We start from the raw sequence: 17,070 nt of genomic DNA, 5'->3' as shown, positions 1-17,070 counted from the left end.
TACCCTCCACTTTTCCCCAACAGTCACTTAAAGGTTTAAGGAAGCTGGAATCATTTAAATGGCTTTCCTCTTTGGTGAGGGGGTGTGAGGTCATTGGAGCGGAATTCAAGGCACTCTACCTCCTCTCCCTTGTCCTAGGACTTGGCACACTGCATTGCTCTCACCGCTGCTTGCGATATCCTTAGGAGTGAGATCAAGCTTGGGAACTGGATCCCAACTCTCAAGGGACAGCACAAGAAATTGCCATTAAACCACCAGGCAATTCTAAACCAGTTTAAACTTATTCTGGGAGAAGCCCCTCCTTCACAGTTGGCCCTGGGTTGAGGATTTGTATAGCCAGTTTCACTCTCAAGCAATCTGTAATGGTGGTGCTGTCAACCGCCGCCCAGAAAACAAGATTTTTAAAGAAAAACACTTGCCCAAACATAAACCCGACTCACATGGCTGGGGAAGCAATGAGTGGAAACTATTTCGAGACCAGTATAAAAATAACTAAATGCTCTCTGCCCTGTGGCAGTTGCATCAGAATTACTGTAGTGATGAAAATAGGGAATTTGGAATTGGATATGCCAGTTCCCCAAAGTTCACACGTATACTGTCTCTTGTGTCTTGCTTTTCTTTTCAGGCTCTAGATCCTTACTCTGTCAATCCCTATGTGTGATGTGACTTTGTCCAATAGCTTTTCATTCTATATGTTGACTGTATGCATGAATATTCAGTTATTTATCAGAGCAGAGCATGCCTCTTCCCTTTCCCTCAGGTTTATCCCCTTTAGACAGTAGGACTGTAGACTGAGAGACTATTTGCATCCCCTGAGAGCTTTTGGTGCATGTGAAGTTACCTAAACCAATTCCTTGAAGTCTTTTTACCAATGTGTAGCATTATATGTTTAGTTACTAACATATTGGTTTTCAAAGACTACATGAAAGTATAACCACCTTAGTGAGATGGCTTAGCGGGAATGGGAAAACTTACAGCATCAGCATCCTCAGGCAGAAGATGCTGTAAGTCATCTCATTCCTATTTTTGTGTGTGAAGATTATTTTGCTAAAACACAGTAAGTATTAATACCTGGTCCTTTCTATTGAATGGATAGTGTATCTGCAAAGCTGCTTCTGCAAGTTGTTGTCAGTCTCCTCCTCTTCTTAGGATGAATTAAATTCCTTTTAGTAACGAATATTAATGCACTGGTGTCACCACCACCGCATCTTACTAAACACTTCTGCTAAATTAAAACATGCTGCTGCCTGTGTAAGAGACAGATGTTGATATCTTTACTCATACTGACTAGTCCATGGAACTATTCATGGAGCAAGGCGCTGAAGTGGGGCTGTGTGTGCAGGAAGGTGCTATTCAACATGAGTAAGTGAACCAGAATCTGGCCATAAATTATTAGTTACTTGCCACCAGTCTTGCTTTCTAGTGGTGTTAACATCCCTAGATGTACTACAGATGCTCAGGGCATTTATCAAAGATACAGTATGTGTTTAGTGTAGCCTCATTGTTATCACTGGGTTATGGACTCATAGTCTTTAAAATTGCTATCAGTAAAACATGCTCTAACTTGGCACCCATGAGATTACACATGTTGTGCATTAATGATAACAGAGAGAAATCCTGGTGCCACGTGTTATAAATACTGTATATTCTATCGACTTGGATAATTAATGCATACATTTAATCTACAATTTTACAAATGCTAAATTCCTGCTTTTAGAGAGACAAGATGGGTGAGGTAATATCTTGTATTGGACCAACTTCTGTTGGGGAGGGAGACAAGCTTTTGAGCTGAAGAGCTCTGTGAGCTAGAAAGCTTGTCTCTCTCACCAACAGAAGTTGGTCCAATAAAAGATATTATCTCACTCACCTTATGTCTCTAATACCTTGGGACCGACATGGCTACAACAACACTAAATTACTGCTGTGATTCTCTCTGGGGGGAGAGCTTCCTTACTGAGATGTAATGTGCATCACCATTGCTACAGAAGAGCAGAATATTTATTGGAACTCTTCAGAGTGGAGAATTTTACCCTTTGTATTGTAAGGTGGATTCTCTACAGTCAATGTGTAGTGAGCTAATGTCCTTTGAAAGACTGACCATACAAATGCATAATTGCGAGGTGGTTGAGTGGCATTAACTGGAAAGGGTTATGCTGCACTGAGGGATGTGGCACCATTTCTGCATTATTCAGTATGCCCTAAATTGAGGGGTTTGCAGAAAAACATTAAGTAGTTGCCAGAGGGAACCCCAAATATTAAGTTAGTATAGAGTGAGACACACACATGCTTCCATAATATAAGTATTGGGTATAGTAACAGTGCCATTGTTTTAGTGTGATGCAACCTTCAAAGTAGCACTGTTATCCTTCGGCGGTTGGGGCCCCATTGTGCTAGGTACTGGGCAAACAGATGACAGTCCCTGCCCCAAAGATTTAGGACTTAACTTGTCAGGGATGCTCAGCACCATTGCACGTCAGGTCATTCATTTTTACACAGTAGTTGTTTTTGAGGAGTGAGCAGTTTTAAAATCCTTTTCTAAGTTGATAAGGTTTCCAAGACTGAGTGTCGTAAGGGGGAAATTGTTGATATTTTTGTTTTTGCTGCATGCTTACTCTGTTACTGTATTTTATGGGGTTCCAGTTTTTCTTTTCCAACTAGAGTGCAAGATTGGCACCTCTTTGTTTTTAATGAATCCACATAATTCAACGTAATAGCAATTCATTTTTGTTTAATGAATGGAGACTGACAAGAACTGCACAGCATTAGTCTATTAAGAAGCAGAAGACTATACGCATGTTCATTGAAGACAATCAAATTGACTAGATTTGATTTATGAATAGAAAGCCTGTTTGAAGGAGATTTCTCCAGTGGAGGTGGTTTTTGTTTTCTTCGGTCTCAGGATATTACTATACCTTTACACTGTATTAAGGGAAACAGATTGTTTCAGTAATAGCAAACCTTAAATTATATGAAACAATAGAAACTGTTAAGTCAAAAGAAATGAAAGCTTCAATGGAAAACATGTATCCATCTACTGTGGATAATTTCAGTCTGGAATTTCCAGAATTAAACTTCCATTGGTTTGTAAAAGAAATGGGGAAAGCAAACGAAGAAACCAACCGGTACTTTTATTTCCTTGCTCAGGCCCAATCATTCTGTTATGATGCTGGCTGATTGAGGCATGCATGAAGTACGGAATCAACTTCTCAGACAGCGCTTTGATTTGATTGTCCTTTCTATTCAGGCTTTGGTGCTAGTGGTGGTCATGAGGAGTAATGGCTGATGGTTGTGATTTTTCTTTATTTCAAGCATGTTAGCAATGCACTTCGCCTGCTTTATCACTGTTCTCTATTTATTGACTGGAAACTTGCAAAGATAAAGTTGCCATACTGCATGGCCTAGTAGGAGCTTTATTTTTTAGGCCATGAACAGATGTAAGGGGAAGGTGTCAGACTAGAACTTTCATTTTTCTTCTCTTTTGGAAGGGTTATGAAGTTGCGATGCCTTTCAAGGGAGCGGTGCAATATGTAGAGGGAGCTTATTTGTTGCGATGGTATTTACACTGCAGTCATTTGTGTTGAGTTCTTAAAGTTTCTAAATGTGACGATTAACTGTAGCTACAGGAATTTGTAATTGCTACATTTAACACTAAGAAGAAATAACTTGTATACTGCAGAGTTACTCTGCTAGTTGATTTTTGACTTTCCTCTTGACTGACAAGCATATGATAGCCTTTCAATAATCTCTGTCCCTGAGAGAAATGAAACATTTTTGATACCCGTAAAGTATGTTGAAAGGAGTGATACAGTGATTGTAAACATGTAAAGGGGAAGCAAGTTAGAAGCTTTCATTGATTTCCTTTTCTGCTTCTCTGGTTTGATTGGGTTTTTAAAATCAGTCACTAGATGAGAGAGAGTAAAATAAAATCCTCAGTGCAGACTCAACTTCGCACAGGGGACTGTACTTCTCTGACAACTGAATTGTTTTTATTAGGGTTTTTGCAACGGTAGTAAAGGAATCCAAGAAAGTTTCCTAAATTAAAAGCATCTTACACTCCTATTTGTTAGCAGTGGTTGAAGGGAAAACAAAAAAAGTAAATGTTCGTCTATGAGGAGCTGGCAAATGAGAGAGAGAGAGAAGGAAAGGTAATCTGGGAATTCTTCAGTATAAATTCAGAGAACATGAGATCATATGCTGGATTGCCTTTTTAGGACCCAAGCGTTACAGAAAAGGCCTCTTAAGACTTTTTGCTTTGAAGTGTGAAATGGGCTCTGCTATCCCATCTGAGTGGAATTGGTGAGTTGTGCTCTAACTACGTTTGTTTCTTAGCCTTGGAAGACCCCGATAGTGCAGTGGATGATAGAGACAGTGACTACCGCAGTGAGACCAGCAACAGCATTCCTCCTCCTTACCACACCATCTCCCAGCCCAACGCCTCTGTGCACCAGTTCACTGTGCCCTCTCGCCTGCAGCAGCAGGGTGTGTCTCGGGACTCCTGCATGGACTCCATGCAGAGCTATGATCTGGATTACCGGGAACGTATGGCCATCAGGTGGGTGCTGACTTTAAAACCGTAGCTCTTTCTCTGCCCTTGAATGTTTACTGTAGATCCTGAAGGCATTATGCAAACTGATGAGGGACAGCCTCGAAAGTATTGTAATATCACCTGCCTTGTGAATAGATGTGCTGTTCTAGTCTAAATCTCCACCTGTGAATAACGCAACTACCATGGCAGATCCTGCAGCCTAGTTTCATAGAAGAATTTATAAAAGGTGCCCAAACTTAGGAGCTTTATTGGTTCTATTTTTCCTTAAATAAATAAATAAATAAATAAATAAAAGGGTACAATGCTTGAAAAATGTCATCTGGCAATTGTGTGGTACCTTGCTTTAGAAACAAATGAAACTCAGTGTGGTAGTGCTGTCCTATGGTAAATTTCCTCTTCACTAGTGACAAATTAATTTTGTTTCACATTAGTTGTTATCCCTCTATCAGCTGCTCTCTCACACACACTATTCAAGGAAGGAGCCTTTGTCTATTCTCTTTTTCCTACCTGTTGTCACATAGCACTGTTGTATAACATGGGTTTTGCCTCAGTGTGTGCCTTGCGCTATAAGAAAGTATGGGTTTATTGCCAGAAATTGATATTACTCCCCAGATTTTTTTCAATTTAAGGTGTTGTTTTGCACATAGACTGTATAATGTTCTGCTATGTGGTTCTTCTTTTGATGACAAATCAGCAGTTTATCCACCATTACTTCACCCTGTACAGCTCATTAGGTGAATAATAATAATTATCGTATTGCTTAAGAGCCCTAGTCGTGAACCAGGGTACCATACAAACACTTAGCAAGAGCACAGGCCCACAAAGCTTACACTCTCTAAATATAAGAAAAGGGAGAACAGGTGGATGCAACAGACAGGCAGTGGGAGCACAAGGAAACAATGAGACAAGATTAGTCCGCTTGATAGGCTGTGGTTTTGGAGAAATGGGATATGATGCTTTGATACATACTTCATGTGCTGAAATAATCTGGAAGGGAAGGGTAGTCGCTTCAACATATATCTACCAAAAAAGTGAGAGGTGCAGAGTTTTGCACTTTCTATATCGAACTGGTCCTATTCCCAAACCCTTGGCATGCCTCCATAACAGAGGGGACGCTTGCATTCTGAAGTCTAGACATCAGTTGTTCTCATGGGTTGTGCTTATGTTTAATGGCATGGTGGCTTTATTATAGTGATCATACTGTTAACTCAGTCAGTTAGTATCTAATTAGAAACACCTTATTTTACCAGTAAAATTCAGCTTTTACTTTGTCACTGCTAATGGGACTTTTTGTGGTGTATTTTTGTATTTTTATCTATAACAGTGTGATGGATTGTTCTCAATGCATTGTAGTCCATTAAACACATAATCAGATTCTTTCTCATGCATCCTGTGCAGTAGAGAAGTTGTTACTCATAGGACTTCCTATTCCATTATTTCAAACTCTTATAGTCATCTGTCCTTGCGAGAACGTGTCAGTGTGGCTTTGCTACATAGGCTTATTTTGTGCCCACTTTATCAAAATAGCTTTTAAAAAAAAAAAAAAATTCTAACCTGAGGTGGCTGCTAGTGGGTTTTATGGGGGGGAAGGGGATTGTGGGGGGTGGTGGTGGGGATTGCTTGTGCTTGCTGTTTACATTGCGCCCAGCTCCAGCATCTCTTTGTAAATTCACCTCTTGTTCACAAACCAGTACAATTAATTCAGGGATGTCTGATGGCCTGTGTTATGCAGGAGATCAGACAAGATGATCGCAGTGGTGCCTTCTGGTCTTATAATCTGTAAATCTATTACTCTCTTGGTTTCCAAATTTGAGTCCCAATAAAGATCTCCTTCTGCATCATTATTGGTGATATGTCCCCTGCTGTATGTATTCATGCTTGTAATTCTTTTGCAATGTGAGCTGAGTGATTCACATTTGCAAAATGCTTGCTTTTATTGCATCTTGAACTCTTTACCTAGGGAGATGGTAGATTCTCCATCATTATCCAGTCTTGACCCAAAAACTGCAATCTTTTTGACAGATATGGTCTAGCTCAAACAGAAATTCTGGGTTTGAGGCAGAAATTATTGGATGAGGTTCTTTATCCTGTGATATGCAGGAGGTCAGACTACATGATCTCTTCTGGCCTTAAAATCTACAAATGTGTCACCACATCCTTGTGTTGGACACTTTTGTATTTCATTATGATTGCACATTGCAAACAAATCTCTTTGCCACTTTGATTGCATACTGTCTTTTTGCATTGGTATGTATTCTTAATTAGATACCCTTCTGTTCTTTCGCTGCTTGCTAAGAGCTTGATTACATTAGGGGTTTTTGCCCTGGTGTAGCTAGACCAGTGCTGTCCCTCAGCGTAGATGCACTGCACTGCTAACAACGAGGCTTGTGCTGGTGCTACTTTACCCCTAGGAGTGATGATAATGCCTAGCTCTTTTCATCAGCAGATCTCAAAGGAGGTCAGTATCATTATCCCCATTTTACAGATGGGGAAACATGCTCGCTGGGGGATTGCCCTAATCAGGCTGCATCTGTGCAGCTGCATGGCTACAAAATCCCTAATGCAGACGTGCTCGAATGCTTTGATTTGTGAAGAACAATTTCCATGGCCTCTGTAAAGGCCTGCTGTTTTTTTGGAAAGTCAGATGTCCAACTGAGTCTGTTCAGGGCAAACTTGAACTGGTTCAAGAATTCTGTGATGAAAGTATGATTGGTTAGTTCTTTGAGTGGTTGCAGACATGTATTCCACTCAGGTGTGGTAGTGCCAAACGCACCAACATCAGAGGTTTTTCCTTTAGTAGTACTCGTTTGGGCAGTACACGTACCCTATGTCTCCTTGTGGCTTGTCCTGAGGCTATGTAATGTGGCATCCTGACCCCGCTCGGTTACTACTTACTGCCAGTGTCGGGTGACCAGATGAGAGATGTGAAATATCGGGACGCGGGGTGTGTGTGTGTGTGTGTGTGCGTGTGTGCGCGCCCCAGCAGAGCAAAAAACAAACAAACCACAAGAGCCGGCGGCGGAGGGGAAAAAAAGAAAAGAAAGAAAAGCCGGAGCATAGGAAAAATTGGTGGGGGCTGAGCACCCACTGGCAGCTCCCCGCGCGCCCCCCCCCCACCAGCTCACCTCTGCTCCGCCTCCACCTCCCCTGAGCTGGCTGCCGCATCCTGCTTCTCCCCCCGACTCCAGTGCTTGCGCCGCCATACAGCTGATTAGTGCAAGCCTGGGAGGGAGGGGTGAGGAGGAGGAATGCAGTGTGCTTGGGGAAGAGGCGGGGCCAGGGTGGGGATTTGGGGAGGGATCCAATGGGGGGTCAGTGAGGGGGCGGGGCTGGGGGCGGGGCCAGGGCAGGAATTTGGGAAGGGATCCAATGGGGGAGGGAGAGGGCGGAGTTGGGGTGGGGGGGGCGCAAGCCCCCTCTGCTTGTGCGCCGGAGCGCAAAATATCGGGACAATTTGCGTCCTGACCGAACATCGGTCGGGAGGCGGGACAAACAAATATCAGGACAATCCTGATAAAATCTGGACGTCTGGTCACCCTATGCCAGTGGCCTTAGTTGCATCTCGCCATGTGAGGCTTTTCATCATGGTTTTTTCCCTCTGTTTGTCACCAAGTTTTTTTCACTTCGTAAATAGCTTTGATAGTTAGTAGTAGTGGTACCTGTAGTCTAGTTAGCTGCCTTCTGCCTCTGAAGTGGGAGCAGACAGACCCTGGGACCCTGATTTTCCCTCAGAAAGGGAAAAGGGGTCACTCTGCATCTTGGAAACTGCCTCAAAACAGGATCCACAAGATGAATCAGGGATTCATTGGCCATTGCATTCAGTACCTAAGGACACAGTTGTGGCACTGCCATTTTCGGTACCTTTGAGCCCACAGGTCTCTGTGGCGGAGGTGGACTCGCTCTGTTTGTCTGTGCCACCCTCATTGCTACCTCAGGACTCAGTGGGTCTATTGATACCACTTGCAATTCCAGGCCCTTCAACTTCTTCAACACTGGGGTTAAGGTTGATGCTATCGACTTACGCAGTGCCAGTGATGAAACAGATGGTGTCTTCAGCACAGGTGACTGTGGGTTTGGTATTGGTGCACTCCTCCTCTGTGGCACTGTCTACATCCTCACCTTGGTGCCAGGGGCCTTAGACTCCCCTCTGAGCCTGCACAGACTCAGTCATGCTCTTCAGCACCGACAGGCAGCGATTTTCTGGACTTTTTGGCAATATGTCCGGTACCAACAACCCTCCCATCCTAAGGACTGACTTTGCACTTTTCTTGTTGGTTTATGGGTAAGTCAGGATATCCTGTGACCCCACCTCGGTGGCTTACGCCCATGCTCACAGACTATCCAGAGAGCTCTTTAGGTTCCAGTGTGGCATCTTTCCACATCTCGTCTCCTCCACAGTGGAAGAAATCTTGCAGGTCCTCTAAGCTCCCTGCAGAGGGAAGACGTTGGTACCAAGAGGGTTCCCATTCTTATAACAATTACAAACTATATTGGCCTCCTACGCCCTGTTCCTTCTTGTGACTTGTGGAGAACTTTCTACTCACACAGAGCTAGGACTCCACCCCAGTCTGCAAGTAGACCTGCCTACCCTCAGAGGGATCAGCTTCTAGAGTAGCCCCCGCAGGGCTGTAGGAGAGTGTCCATCTTCTCGAGCCACAGCTCCTGGAGGAGACTTTGCCAGAGCAACAACCACTCTCTCATGAGACCACCTTGGCTATAGCAGCGCCCCTCCCCCCGCCACCTCAGGCAGATCCAGGAGTCCCAGATTCCTCGTCTCCCCTCTTAGCGGATTTTAAATCTTACCAGGATCTTCTCCAAAGGATCGCTTCAGCTCTGGTTATATAGGGAGAGCTGCGCTGGCGAGCTGTGGCAAACCTTCCACCTGCCCTGGTGCGGGACCCAAGCAGCCCCCCGCCCAGGCCAGGCGGATGGACCCAGTCTCCTCACAACTGCCAGTGCGGCTCTCCCCAACCTGGCTCCGGCCAGCGGGGCAGCTCGGAGCTGCAGCCCAGCCACAATAAGAGCTGGGCGGGCAGCTGTGTGGAGCTGCGGGGGACCCTCTACTTGCCCTTGGCGTGGGGCCTGAGCAGCCCCCCACCTAGTGTTCCTGCCCCCTAGGCTTCCTGCCCAGGGCAGGTGGAGGATCCGTGCCGTGGTTCCTCACAGCTGCCCTCCTGGCTCTTACTGTCAGAGCCGTGTGCTGATACAAAATTGTATCCGCATCCACCCTGCTATTCGCAGAAATGGTCCAAGGATCTCCGCTTCCACAGATGCAGATACCCGCGGATTTGCAGGGCTCTATGCATCAGCGATCAGGCAGTATCCGCACAAACAGTATCTCTGTGGATCGCCTCTTGCTTCCATTCAGCATATGTCGTAGCTAGTATTCCTCCTCCACAGATGTGCTTGGCTAATTCAACAAAGGCCCAAGCCACATCTGTGGCTTTCCTCAGGGATGTTCCCATACTGGACATTTTATAGGGCTGCTACTTGGTGCATTTGGCATGAACCCACCAGAGTGCAATACACTTCGGCACCCACATCTTGAAGAACAACAGTTACAGAACAGGTAAGTCACTGTTTTTTCAATTGTTAAATTTCATAAGTATATCGGACTGCGTGTAGGAAAACATTGAAGACAAGGCAAATCGGTTAAAAGGACTTTAGCAGCCTGTTTAGGTCCAAAACTACCTTCATTAAAGGTGAGCTGAATCTCCTTCAGCATCCTATTCAATCCATCTAACCACTCTTTTTGTGCCATGCAGGTCCCCATATTATCTAAGTGCCCTTGAGGATTTAATTCTAGATATCTATTTTTGAAACTTAAAACATCTCTAGAAATGCTGCATGGGCTAGCTTTCCTTTTCATGACGGTAATTTGGATACCCAGTCAGGGTAATCATGTTCCTTTAAGATAAGGACATGGATTTTTATTTCCCTCTGCCCATACCTGCCTAATATCTTGGTTTTGCTCTTTTTTAGACTAGCCCATGTTTTAGTCCCAATAGCCGATGTGACTCTGGAGTACCAGACTTCCTATCTGTGGGTTTTTTAGTTGGAATTTTATTTGCGATATTAAGTTTGGAATCAATATGTAACTATCTGTCTCCCTGCTCTTACTCTATTTACTTTCAAGGCGATATGATAGCATAGATTCCACTGTGAGTGGCCGATCTGACCTAGAATCTGCATCTGAGTCTAGTCAAATGACAAGCCGCCAGTACTCGCTAGAAAGCAGGCAGTCTCTAGATTTGTCCGATAGGTGGGTTAACCTCTTTACAGCTAGATGTTTGTCTAATCTCCTTGATGTTGCTGTTGTGATGTCATCTTGTGATATACTTCAGCTGTTTGCATGCCTTCACTGTATTTCCGAGCTGTGGTAGATTAATGGTGGGCTGATGTCATTGCTTGTTTCCATTCCAGGTGTTGTACTTAAGTTTGTTTCTTTTTAGTGAAATGTAACATTTTATAAAGTAGGGGGAAAACTCTTCATTGAATACATTTCTCACATCAGAACAGGTCTATTCCTTTGATGCTTAACTGTTCTGATTACTGTAGTCTCTACAGTCTTTCTTCACACATTCACATGGCTCCCATTGCATTCAATTGTGACTTGTGTGCACTGGATCCAAGGGCTGGGTCTGGCCCTAGGAGGCATCCTAATTTGATGGTAGCTTTGTAAAACGACTTATCCTCATTACTGGCTTTAAATGTCAGTTATAAAAAATTACAGTAGCTATTTTCACAAAACAGGATTCATTTTAAAGTAATGAGCACCTTTCAGATTAACATAAACTTGCCTAATATTAACAAAATAGACAGTCCTTGATATTAGAGTGAAAATGCAATTAACTGTTCTAGCATTCCTTAAATTATAACACCATAATCTCAAAACACCAAAATTTACCTGAAGTTGCATTATTATAATCTTTCACCGATAACTGTTCTACTTCAAACAGCCATTCCTTAATTTTTGTAGAAGATCTGTATCATAATTGTTATGGAAGTTTTTGACCCTGCAGACTATTATGGTCATGTTTGATCCCTTGATTTAAGAAATGTTATGTGTTCTCTTAGTAGATGATCATCTTTCCATATCTACCGCATTTGAATGTGTTGCATGTTTATATTTATTTTGTTAATGCATTTAATTCACTATTCTTCTGGTCTTATAATTTAAACTGTCCTTTGAAAAAATGTTTTTTTAACTTTTTTTCCTCCCCTTCACTCCTTCCTCCTTTTTTTTGCCTCCTTTCCCTTTTTATTTTTGTCGTTCGTCTATCAGACAAGGATCTCTAGTTAAAAGTGAAAAGGTCAGGATCATTCCATTTGATTCTGAAGTTGAAGAAGAGTGGGAGAGTAACTATGAGGAGCTAGGAAAACTGCTAATAGAGGAATTCCTAGAAAAAAGTAATAGAAATAGAAATTGTCAGGAAACAAATGTAAAGAAAACCCAAACGCTCTCAAAAAAGGAGACTTTCAACCACCATGAAAGATCAAGATATTGCCAGAATGTGTGTGTGGAGTCAGGAACTTTAGATATTCCTAGATATCCTCAGGAATATGATACAATAGATAGGAGAAGGAAAAAGAAACTAAGATACAAAAATTTTGAAGAGAGTGAACAAATAAGCTTACATTATAATGGAAGTCTACAGTTTCCTGTGGAGAAAACCGTCTCTTTCAATGGTATAGCAACTAGGGCTGAACCTAGCAGTGTTTTCCCAGTATATGAAGGAACTGAAAAATATAACAGCTGCAGCATCGAAAATAAAGAGCAGCTACCTGATTATCCAATTTTGCGTCCGTACAAAAATGGCCTAATGGTTAAAAGTGGCAAGTGGACCAACAAGCAGCTGGCAAACCATGACTGTGATGGCTCAGTTCACTTTGGCAGTGAAGAAGTAACAAATGCAGAACAACCAGTCAATACTTTTGTGCCCTTAGATGACCTGGAAGAATTTGACAGCAGTGCTTCTGAGGAGCTTCAGTATTCACCTGTTTCAGATGATGAAATGGAAGAATTAGCTATACTTTCGCAAACATGGTGCAAGTCAAATGTTTGTCATCCTGACCGCTTCACAGATAATTTTGCTGCAAATTCAGTATCTCAGTTGCAAAAGGCAAACTCTGACAAAAAACATAGGACCAGAGGAGGCAAGTACGGTTATCCAGTGCAAGACTTGACTCTTTCTCCAGTTGAGGAGCCAAGTGAGGAATATGTTGATGCGATGGATGAACTGCAGTGTCTGGTAGAAACTGTATCTGAATACTTGGCTGAAAAGGAGGAAGAGATTAGCAAATTTGGTACTCTCCCAAAAGCGAAAAAAAATTCTGAGTGTGTCTCTCTCACGCAGGATAATGCTGACAATTCAACGGAGAAATATGTACACCCTGATCAGGCAAAACCTACTATGATGGAGAACAAAGAGAACAGCAAAGGCAAATCTGAATCTCTCCCAGACTTGTCAGGTGTAAAGAACACTGTCAATTCCTTGTTTAGTTCTTTCACTGAGAAGGTAGGCTCAAGTACAAAGCACCTCACAACCTCTGTTGAAAAGCTTGTCTCTTCAGCACCAGAGAAACCAGAAACTCTAAGCCAATCTGAGGGTGGAATCTCAAAGATATTCTCTAGCAAACCTAAATCTGAGCATTTAGCCCCAGAAGTGAAAGTGGAAAGTAAGGCTGATATAAAAGTTTCCATACATTCATTATTACCATCCCAGACAAGCAGTGACAAAGGGATGCATGATGCAAACTTCAGTAACACAGAAGCCACTAAGAGAGACAGTATAGCTTCTACAGCTCCTTGTCTTCAGGAGTCATCAGAAAATACCGCTACGAGCCAGCAGCCTTCACCTCAGAATCAAAATTCAGTTATGAATTCAGTTTTAGGTATGTTTAATCCTTTAAAAATCTTCACTGAAAAAGAAGTACCAAAAAAAGTAAACATAAAAGAGGAGCAAACCAAGGAAGAAAGGCATCTCATAAGTGCTTGTGAGACAAACAAAAGCGAGAAATCCTCTGAAGAGAACATAATCAACAGTGTTGTTTCTGAAACTAACCAAAATGAAACTAAAAGTGAGGCAGAAGATAACACAAGCAGCAATTCTGTGTCCTCAATCTTTGGTAAACTTACAAACTCAGTCAGTTCCTTTAGCTTGAAAACCAATTTTGAGGGTCTGGTAGTACCCAAGCAGCAGGGTGGGCCACAGAAGTCCTCAGATTTTCATCACGTGGCACATCAGCCAGACATAATTGTAGAAGAGTGCATAAACATTTCAGGAAATCATTGTCCTACAGGTAATGAACTGGAAAACAGGAAAAGTGGAAGTAAAGTGGAGGTTCATTCACAACCTCCAGAGCACAGTATAACACCTGATAACTTTTTCAGTCCACTCAAAAAATCCTTCAGCCAGTTATTGCTTCCTTCTGCTGAATCTGTGCAAAAAGAAACATCATCTGGACTCTCAAAAGGCCACAGATCTGAAGAAAATATAAGACAAAACAGTTCCACAAATGAACGTTCCTTCCCATTTCCTGGTAAACTACAGATTCCTTTTTTTAGTGGTTTTGGTTTTTCAGATAAGCAGCAGAATACAAAAGAGAAAGGAAGCATCTTTCCTTCTTTGTTTAAATTTGCTTCTGCAGAAAACCTGGTAGCCTCAAAAAATCAAACCAGTCAGAGTTTTAGTGACATAACTTCAGCGGTTAAAGATGAACACAAAAGTAGTTATTCAGGAAATGCCAAATTTTGCTCATTAAAGTCTACTTCCGTTCCAAATATACCAAATCATAAAGAGGAACCTATAAGAATGAAAAACACTCATAAGGAAAACAATACATGTGCACAAGAAAATAGAAATCAAGAAAGTTCCTCAGCCACCTTTAAAGTTACACATACACAGTGTGGATCTGTGAATCGTCATGAAGAAAGTAGAAATATAAAACAGGATATGATGACAGCAGGACTAAACACAACAGACGTAAAATCCATGTCTTCTGGTGGAGTGAGAGACCTTAAAAGTATGGATGATACAAAGAAGAAAAACACACAACAAGGTTTGCTTTCGGAGCGTTTTTGGTTTTCTTCTGAAAACGCTCCCAATAGGCAAGAGTTGAATGTTAAAAATGAAAGTGAGAGCCAGAAAAACAATTCACCTGGGTTATTGTCTGGGATATTTAAATTTGCTTCAAGTGAAGATATGTCTGACTGTAAGCAAGATGAGATGAAATCAAATTCACTAGGCCTCATGAAGTTTTTTGATAGACATGAGGAGTCTAACTTAAAAAAAAAATCCAGTAGCTCAGACATAACTTCTGATGCTCACGGAAGCCCTATGGAAAAACAAGAAACTTCCAGCTTTTTAAAACGTTTCATATTCAAACCAAAAGAGAAACTGCATGATATGAAAGTGACTGAATCTTCCAAAACCAGTGACCATTTACCCAACATAATAGTAAACAAAACAGAGGAACCCCATATTCCCTACTATGGGCGCTCTGCATCTCAGAATGAGCTGTGTTCTCAACAGACAGTACAAGATTTATCTGGGAAATCTATAACCGGCAGGCAAGTCCCTAACCAAGATATAGAATTTAAAATGTATCAGACTTTCTTAAATGAAGGATCCAATGAATTTCTTAACTTTTCTTTGTTGGATGGTAAAGCCCATAACATATCGGAGCAGTATCCAACTTTTGAAGAAACAAGAAGTCATTCTAGCTTTGAATGGGAGTATGACACGGGAGAATTTCCTGCAGACGCTCGGGAAGTAGCATTGCCAGTTTATTATGTCTTAAACCAGAACTTTGATGTACCTACTGAGTTTTTGGACTGGCCTGTATCAAATGACACAGTAATGAATCTATGTAAAAAGGATGGAAATGCAAATGTTATCGACTGGAGAATAAACGCAAATTGGGACAGACAGAGTATAGATTTAAGTCTGTCATATGAATCCTTTGATCAGTTAGTGTTTCAAGAAGTCTGTTCAGAAGAAAATGATATGCGGGCAACTAGTTCTCTCAATGGAAATGGCAGTAATCTTCCACATTTGGAAACAGACTGCAACTGCTCATTAGAAGAGTTGCCTATGGACTTAAGCTACTCATCTGGTTGTGATGGAACTATGTGGACTTTAATTGACCAAGAGTCTCTAAGTATGGATGAAAGTTTTGTGTATTCAACATACAGTCAGGAGTACGAGCACTGGCTGACGCTGCTTGAGCATGGTGTATGGTGGCCATCAGAAGATGGTGATTGTGGATACTACATGTATAGTGATGGTCAGTATGTCTATTCACTGCTCACTGATCCTACGGGACAGTATGTCTATGTATGTGCACCTGAAATGTACTCGCATCAAGAATATTGGAACTATAACTTTCAGATGGATTCAATTCCAAGGGCAGTGTTGGAAGATAACATGATTGCTGTTTGTGGTTTCAAAGTCCCTCTTGGCAGTGAAGATGAACTATTGTGGTTTGCTGAAGAGGAGCAGCTAGATAATTACCTTATAAATAAGCCTCTTGATTTGTCTGTAGCTTTGCAAAGAAGTGATCAGCTAATGAACATGAATTTGGAGACATTTTCACAAATGTTTGATGAGTCTATTTATTACCAAAGAGAGCAGCCATTAGATTTTTCAGGTTATAAACTTCAAAAACTCAAAGTAGATTTTAGGCCTGAAAAGGAAAGTGGGTATTATTCAGAAGAACCTCCACCAACCCTTGATCTTAGAACACATTCCAAAGTGACTTCTAGTTGGATGTTAAATAAAGAGTTTGACATCAAGCAAACAGGCAAAACCATTCCTATAACAACTTCGGAGAGTGGATCATTAGGATTTTTTGGCTTCAATCTGTTTCAGTCCTCTCATAAAACAGATGCATCTTCTGCATCTGCTGAAAGTTGGACAGAAGTCAAAAAAAGTGCAGAAGATAAAAAAACACCAGTGAACAAAGTCACATCTTTATTTTCTGCCTTGGGTGGTCTAATTGGAAAGGGTTCGGGTTCTGACATTAATGAGTCTTTGGAGGATTCTACCATGAAGACAACAGGTACACAGTCAAAATTATCTGGACATAAACATGATGTTCTGTCATTAACATCAAAATTAGGGGATGATACACAAACTGGGCAAAAGATTCCCACTGAGCCTGAATTAGGGAGAAATGGTGCAACAGAATTTCATAAATTAGAATCTATTAGACATGAAAAGCATAAATTTAATCAGACTAAAAACATCCATATGAAAAAACAAGGATTAACAAAATCCCCTTCTCAACTAAGCCAAACTACTCCTGATAGCAAGGCAAATAGAGCAGATAAAACCATTAAGACAAGTCCAGTTTCAAGTCATCTTGGAACCCAAGTAAGCAGTGAGGAGCACAAGAAACCTCAGCCAAATCAGAACCAGTCATCCGTGGAGCCAGAGGAAACTTTATTTAAAAGTGCTTTGAAACTCTTTAGTTTAGGAGAAGATTCTTCTGCAAATTCAACAACTGAAAAAAATCAGGCT

The 17,070-nt window shown here is 41.8% G+C and overlaps 1 protein-coding gene across 1 annotated transcript in view; it reads left to right on the top strand.

Annotated features, from left to right (window-relative positions):
- Positions 1 to 17,070, top strand: part of UNC13B (unc-13 homolog B) — a 354,074-nt gene that overhangs the window by 133,521 nt on the left and 203,483 nt on the right. Inside the window, exon 8 of the mRNA XM_029913862.1 lies at positions 4,330 to 4,552. Coding sequence (XP_029769722.1) covers positions 4,330 to 4,552 — 223 coding nt within the window. The remainder of the gene's footprint in view (positions 1 to 4,329; positions 4,553 to 17,070) is intronic.

The sequence above is a fragment of the Terrapene carolina genome, unplaced genomic scaffold, assembly GCF_002925995.2.
Source record: "Terrapene carolina triunguis isolate 2854851 unplaced genomic scaffold, T_m_triunguis-2.0 Scaffold998, whole genome shotgun sequence".
NCBI classification, from domain to species: domain Eukaryota; kingdom Metazoa; phylum Chordata; order Testudines; family Emydidae; genus Terrapene; species Terrapene triunguis.
This window is presented reverse-complemented; position numbering and strand designations above follow the sequence as displayed.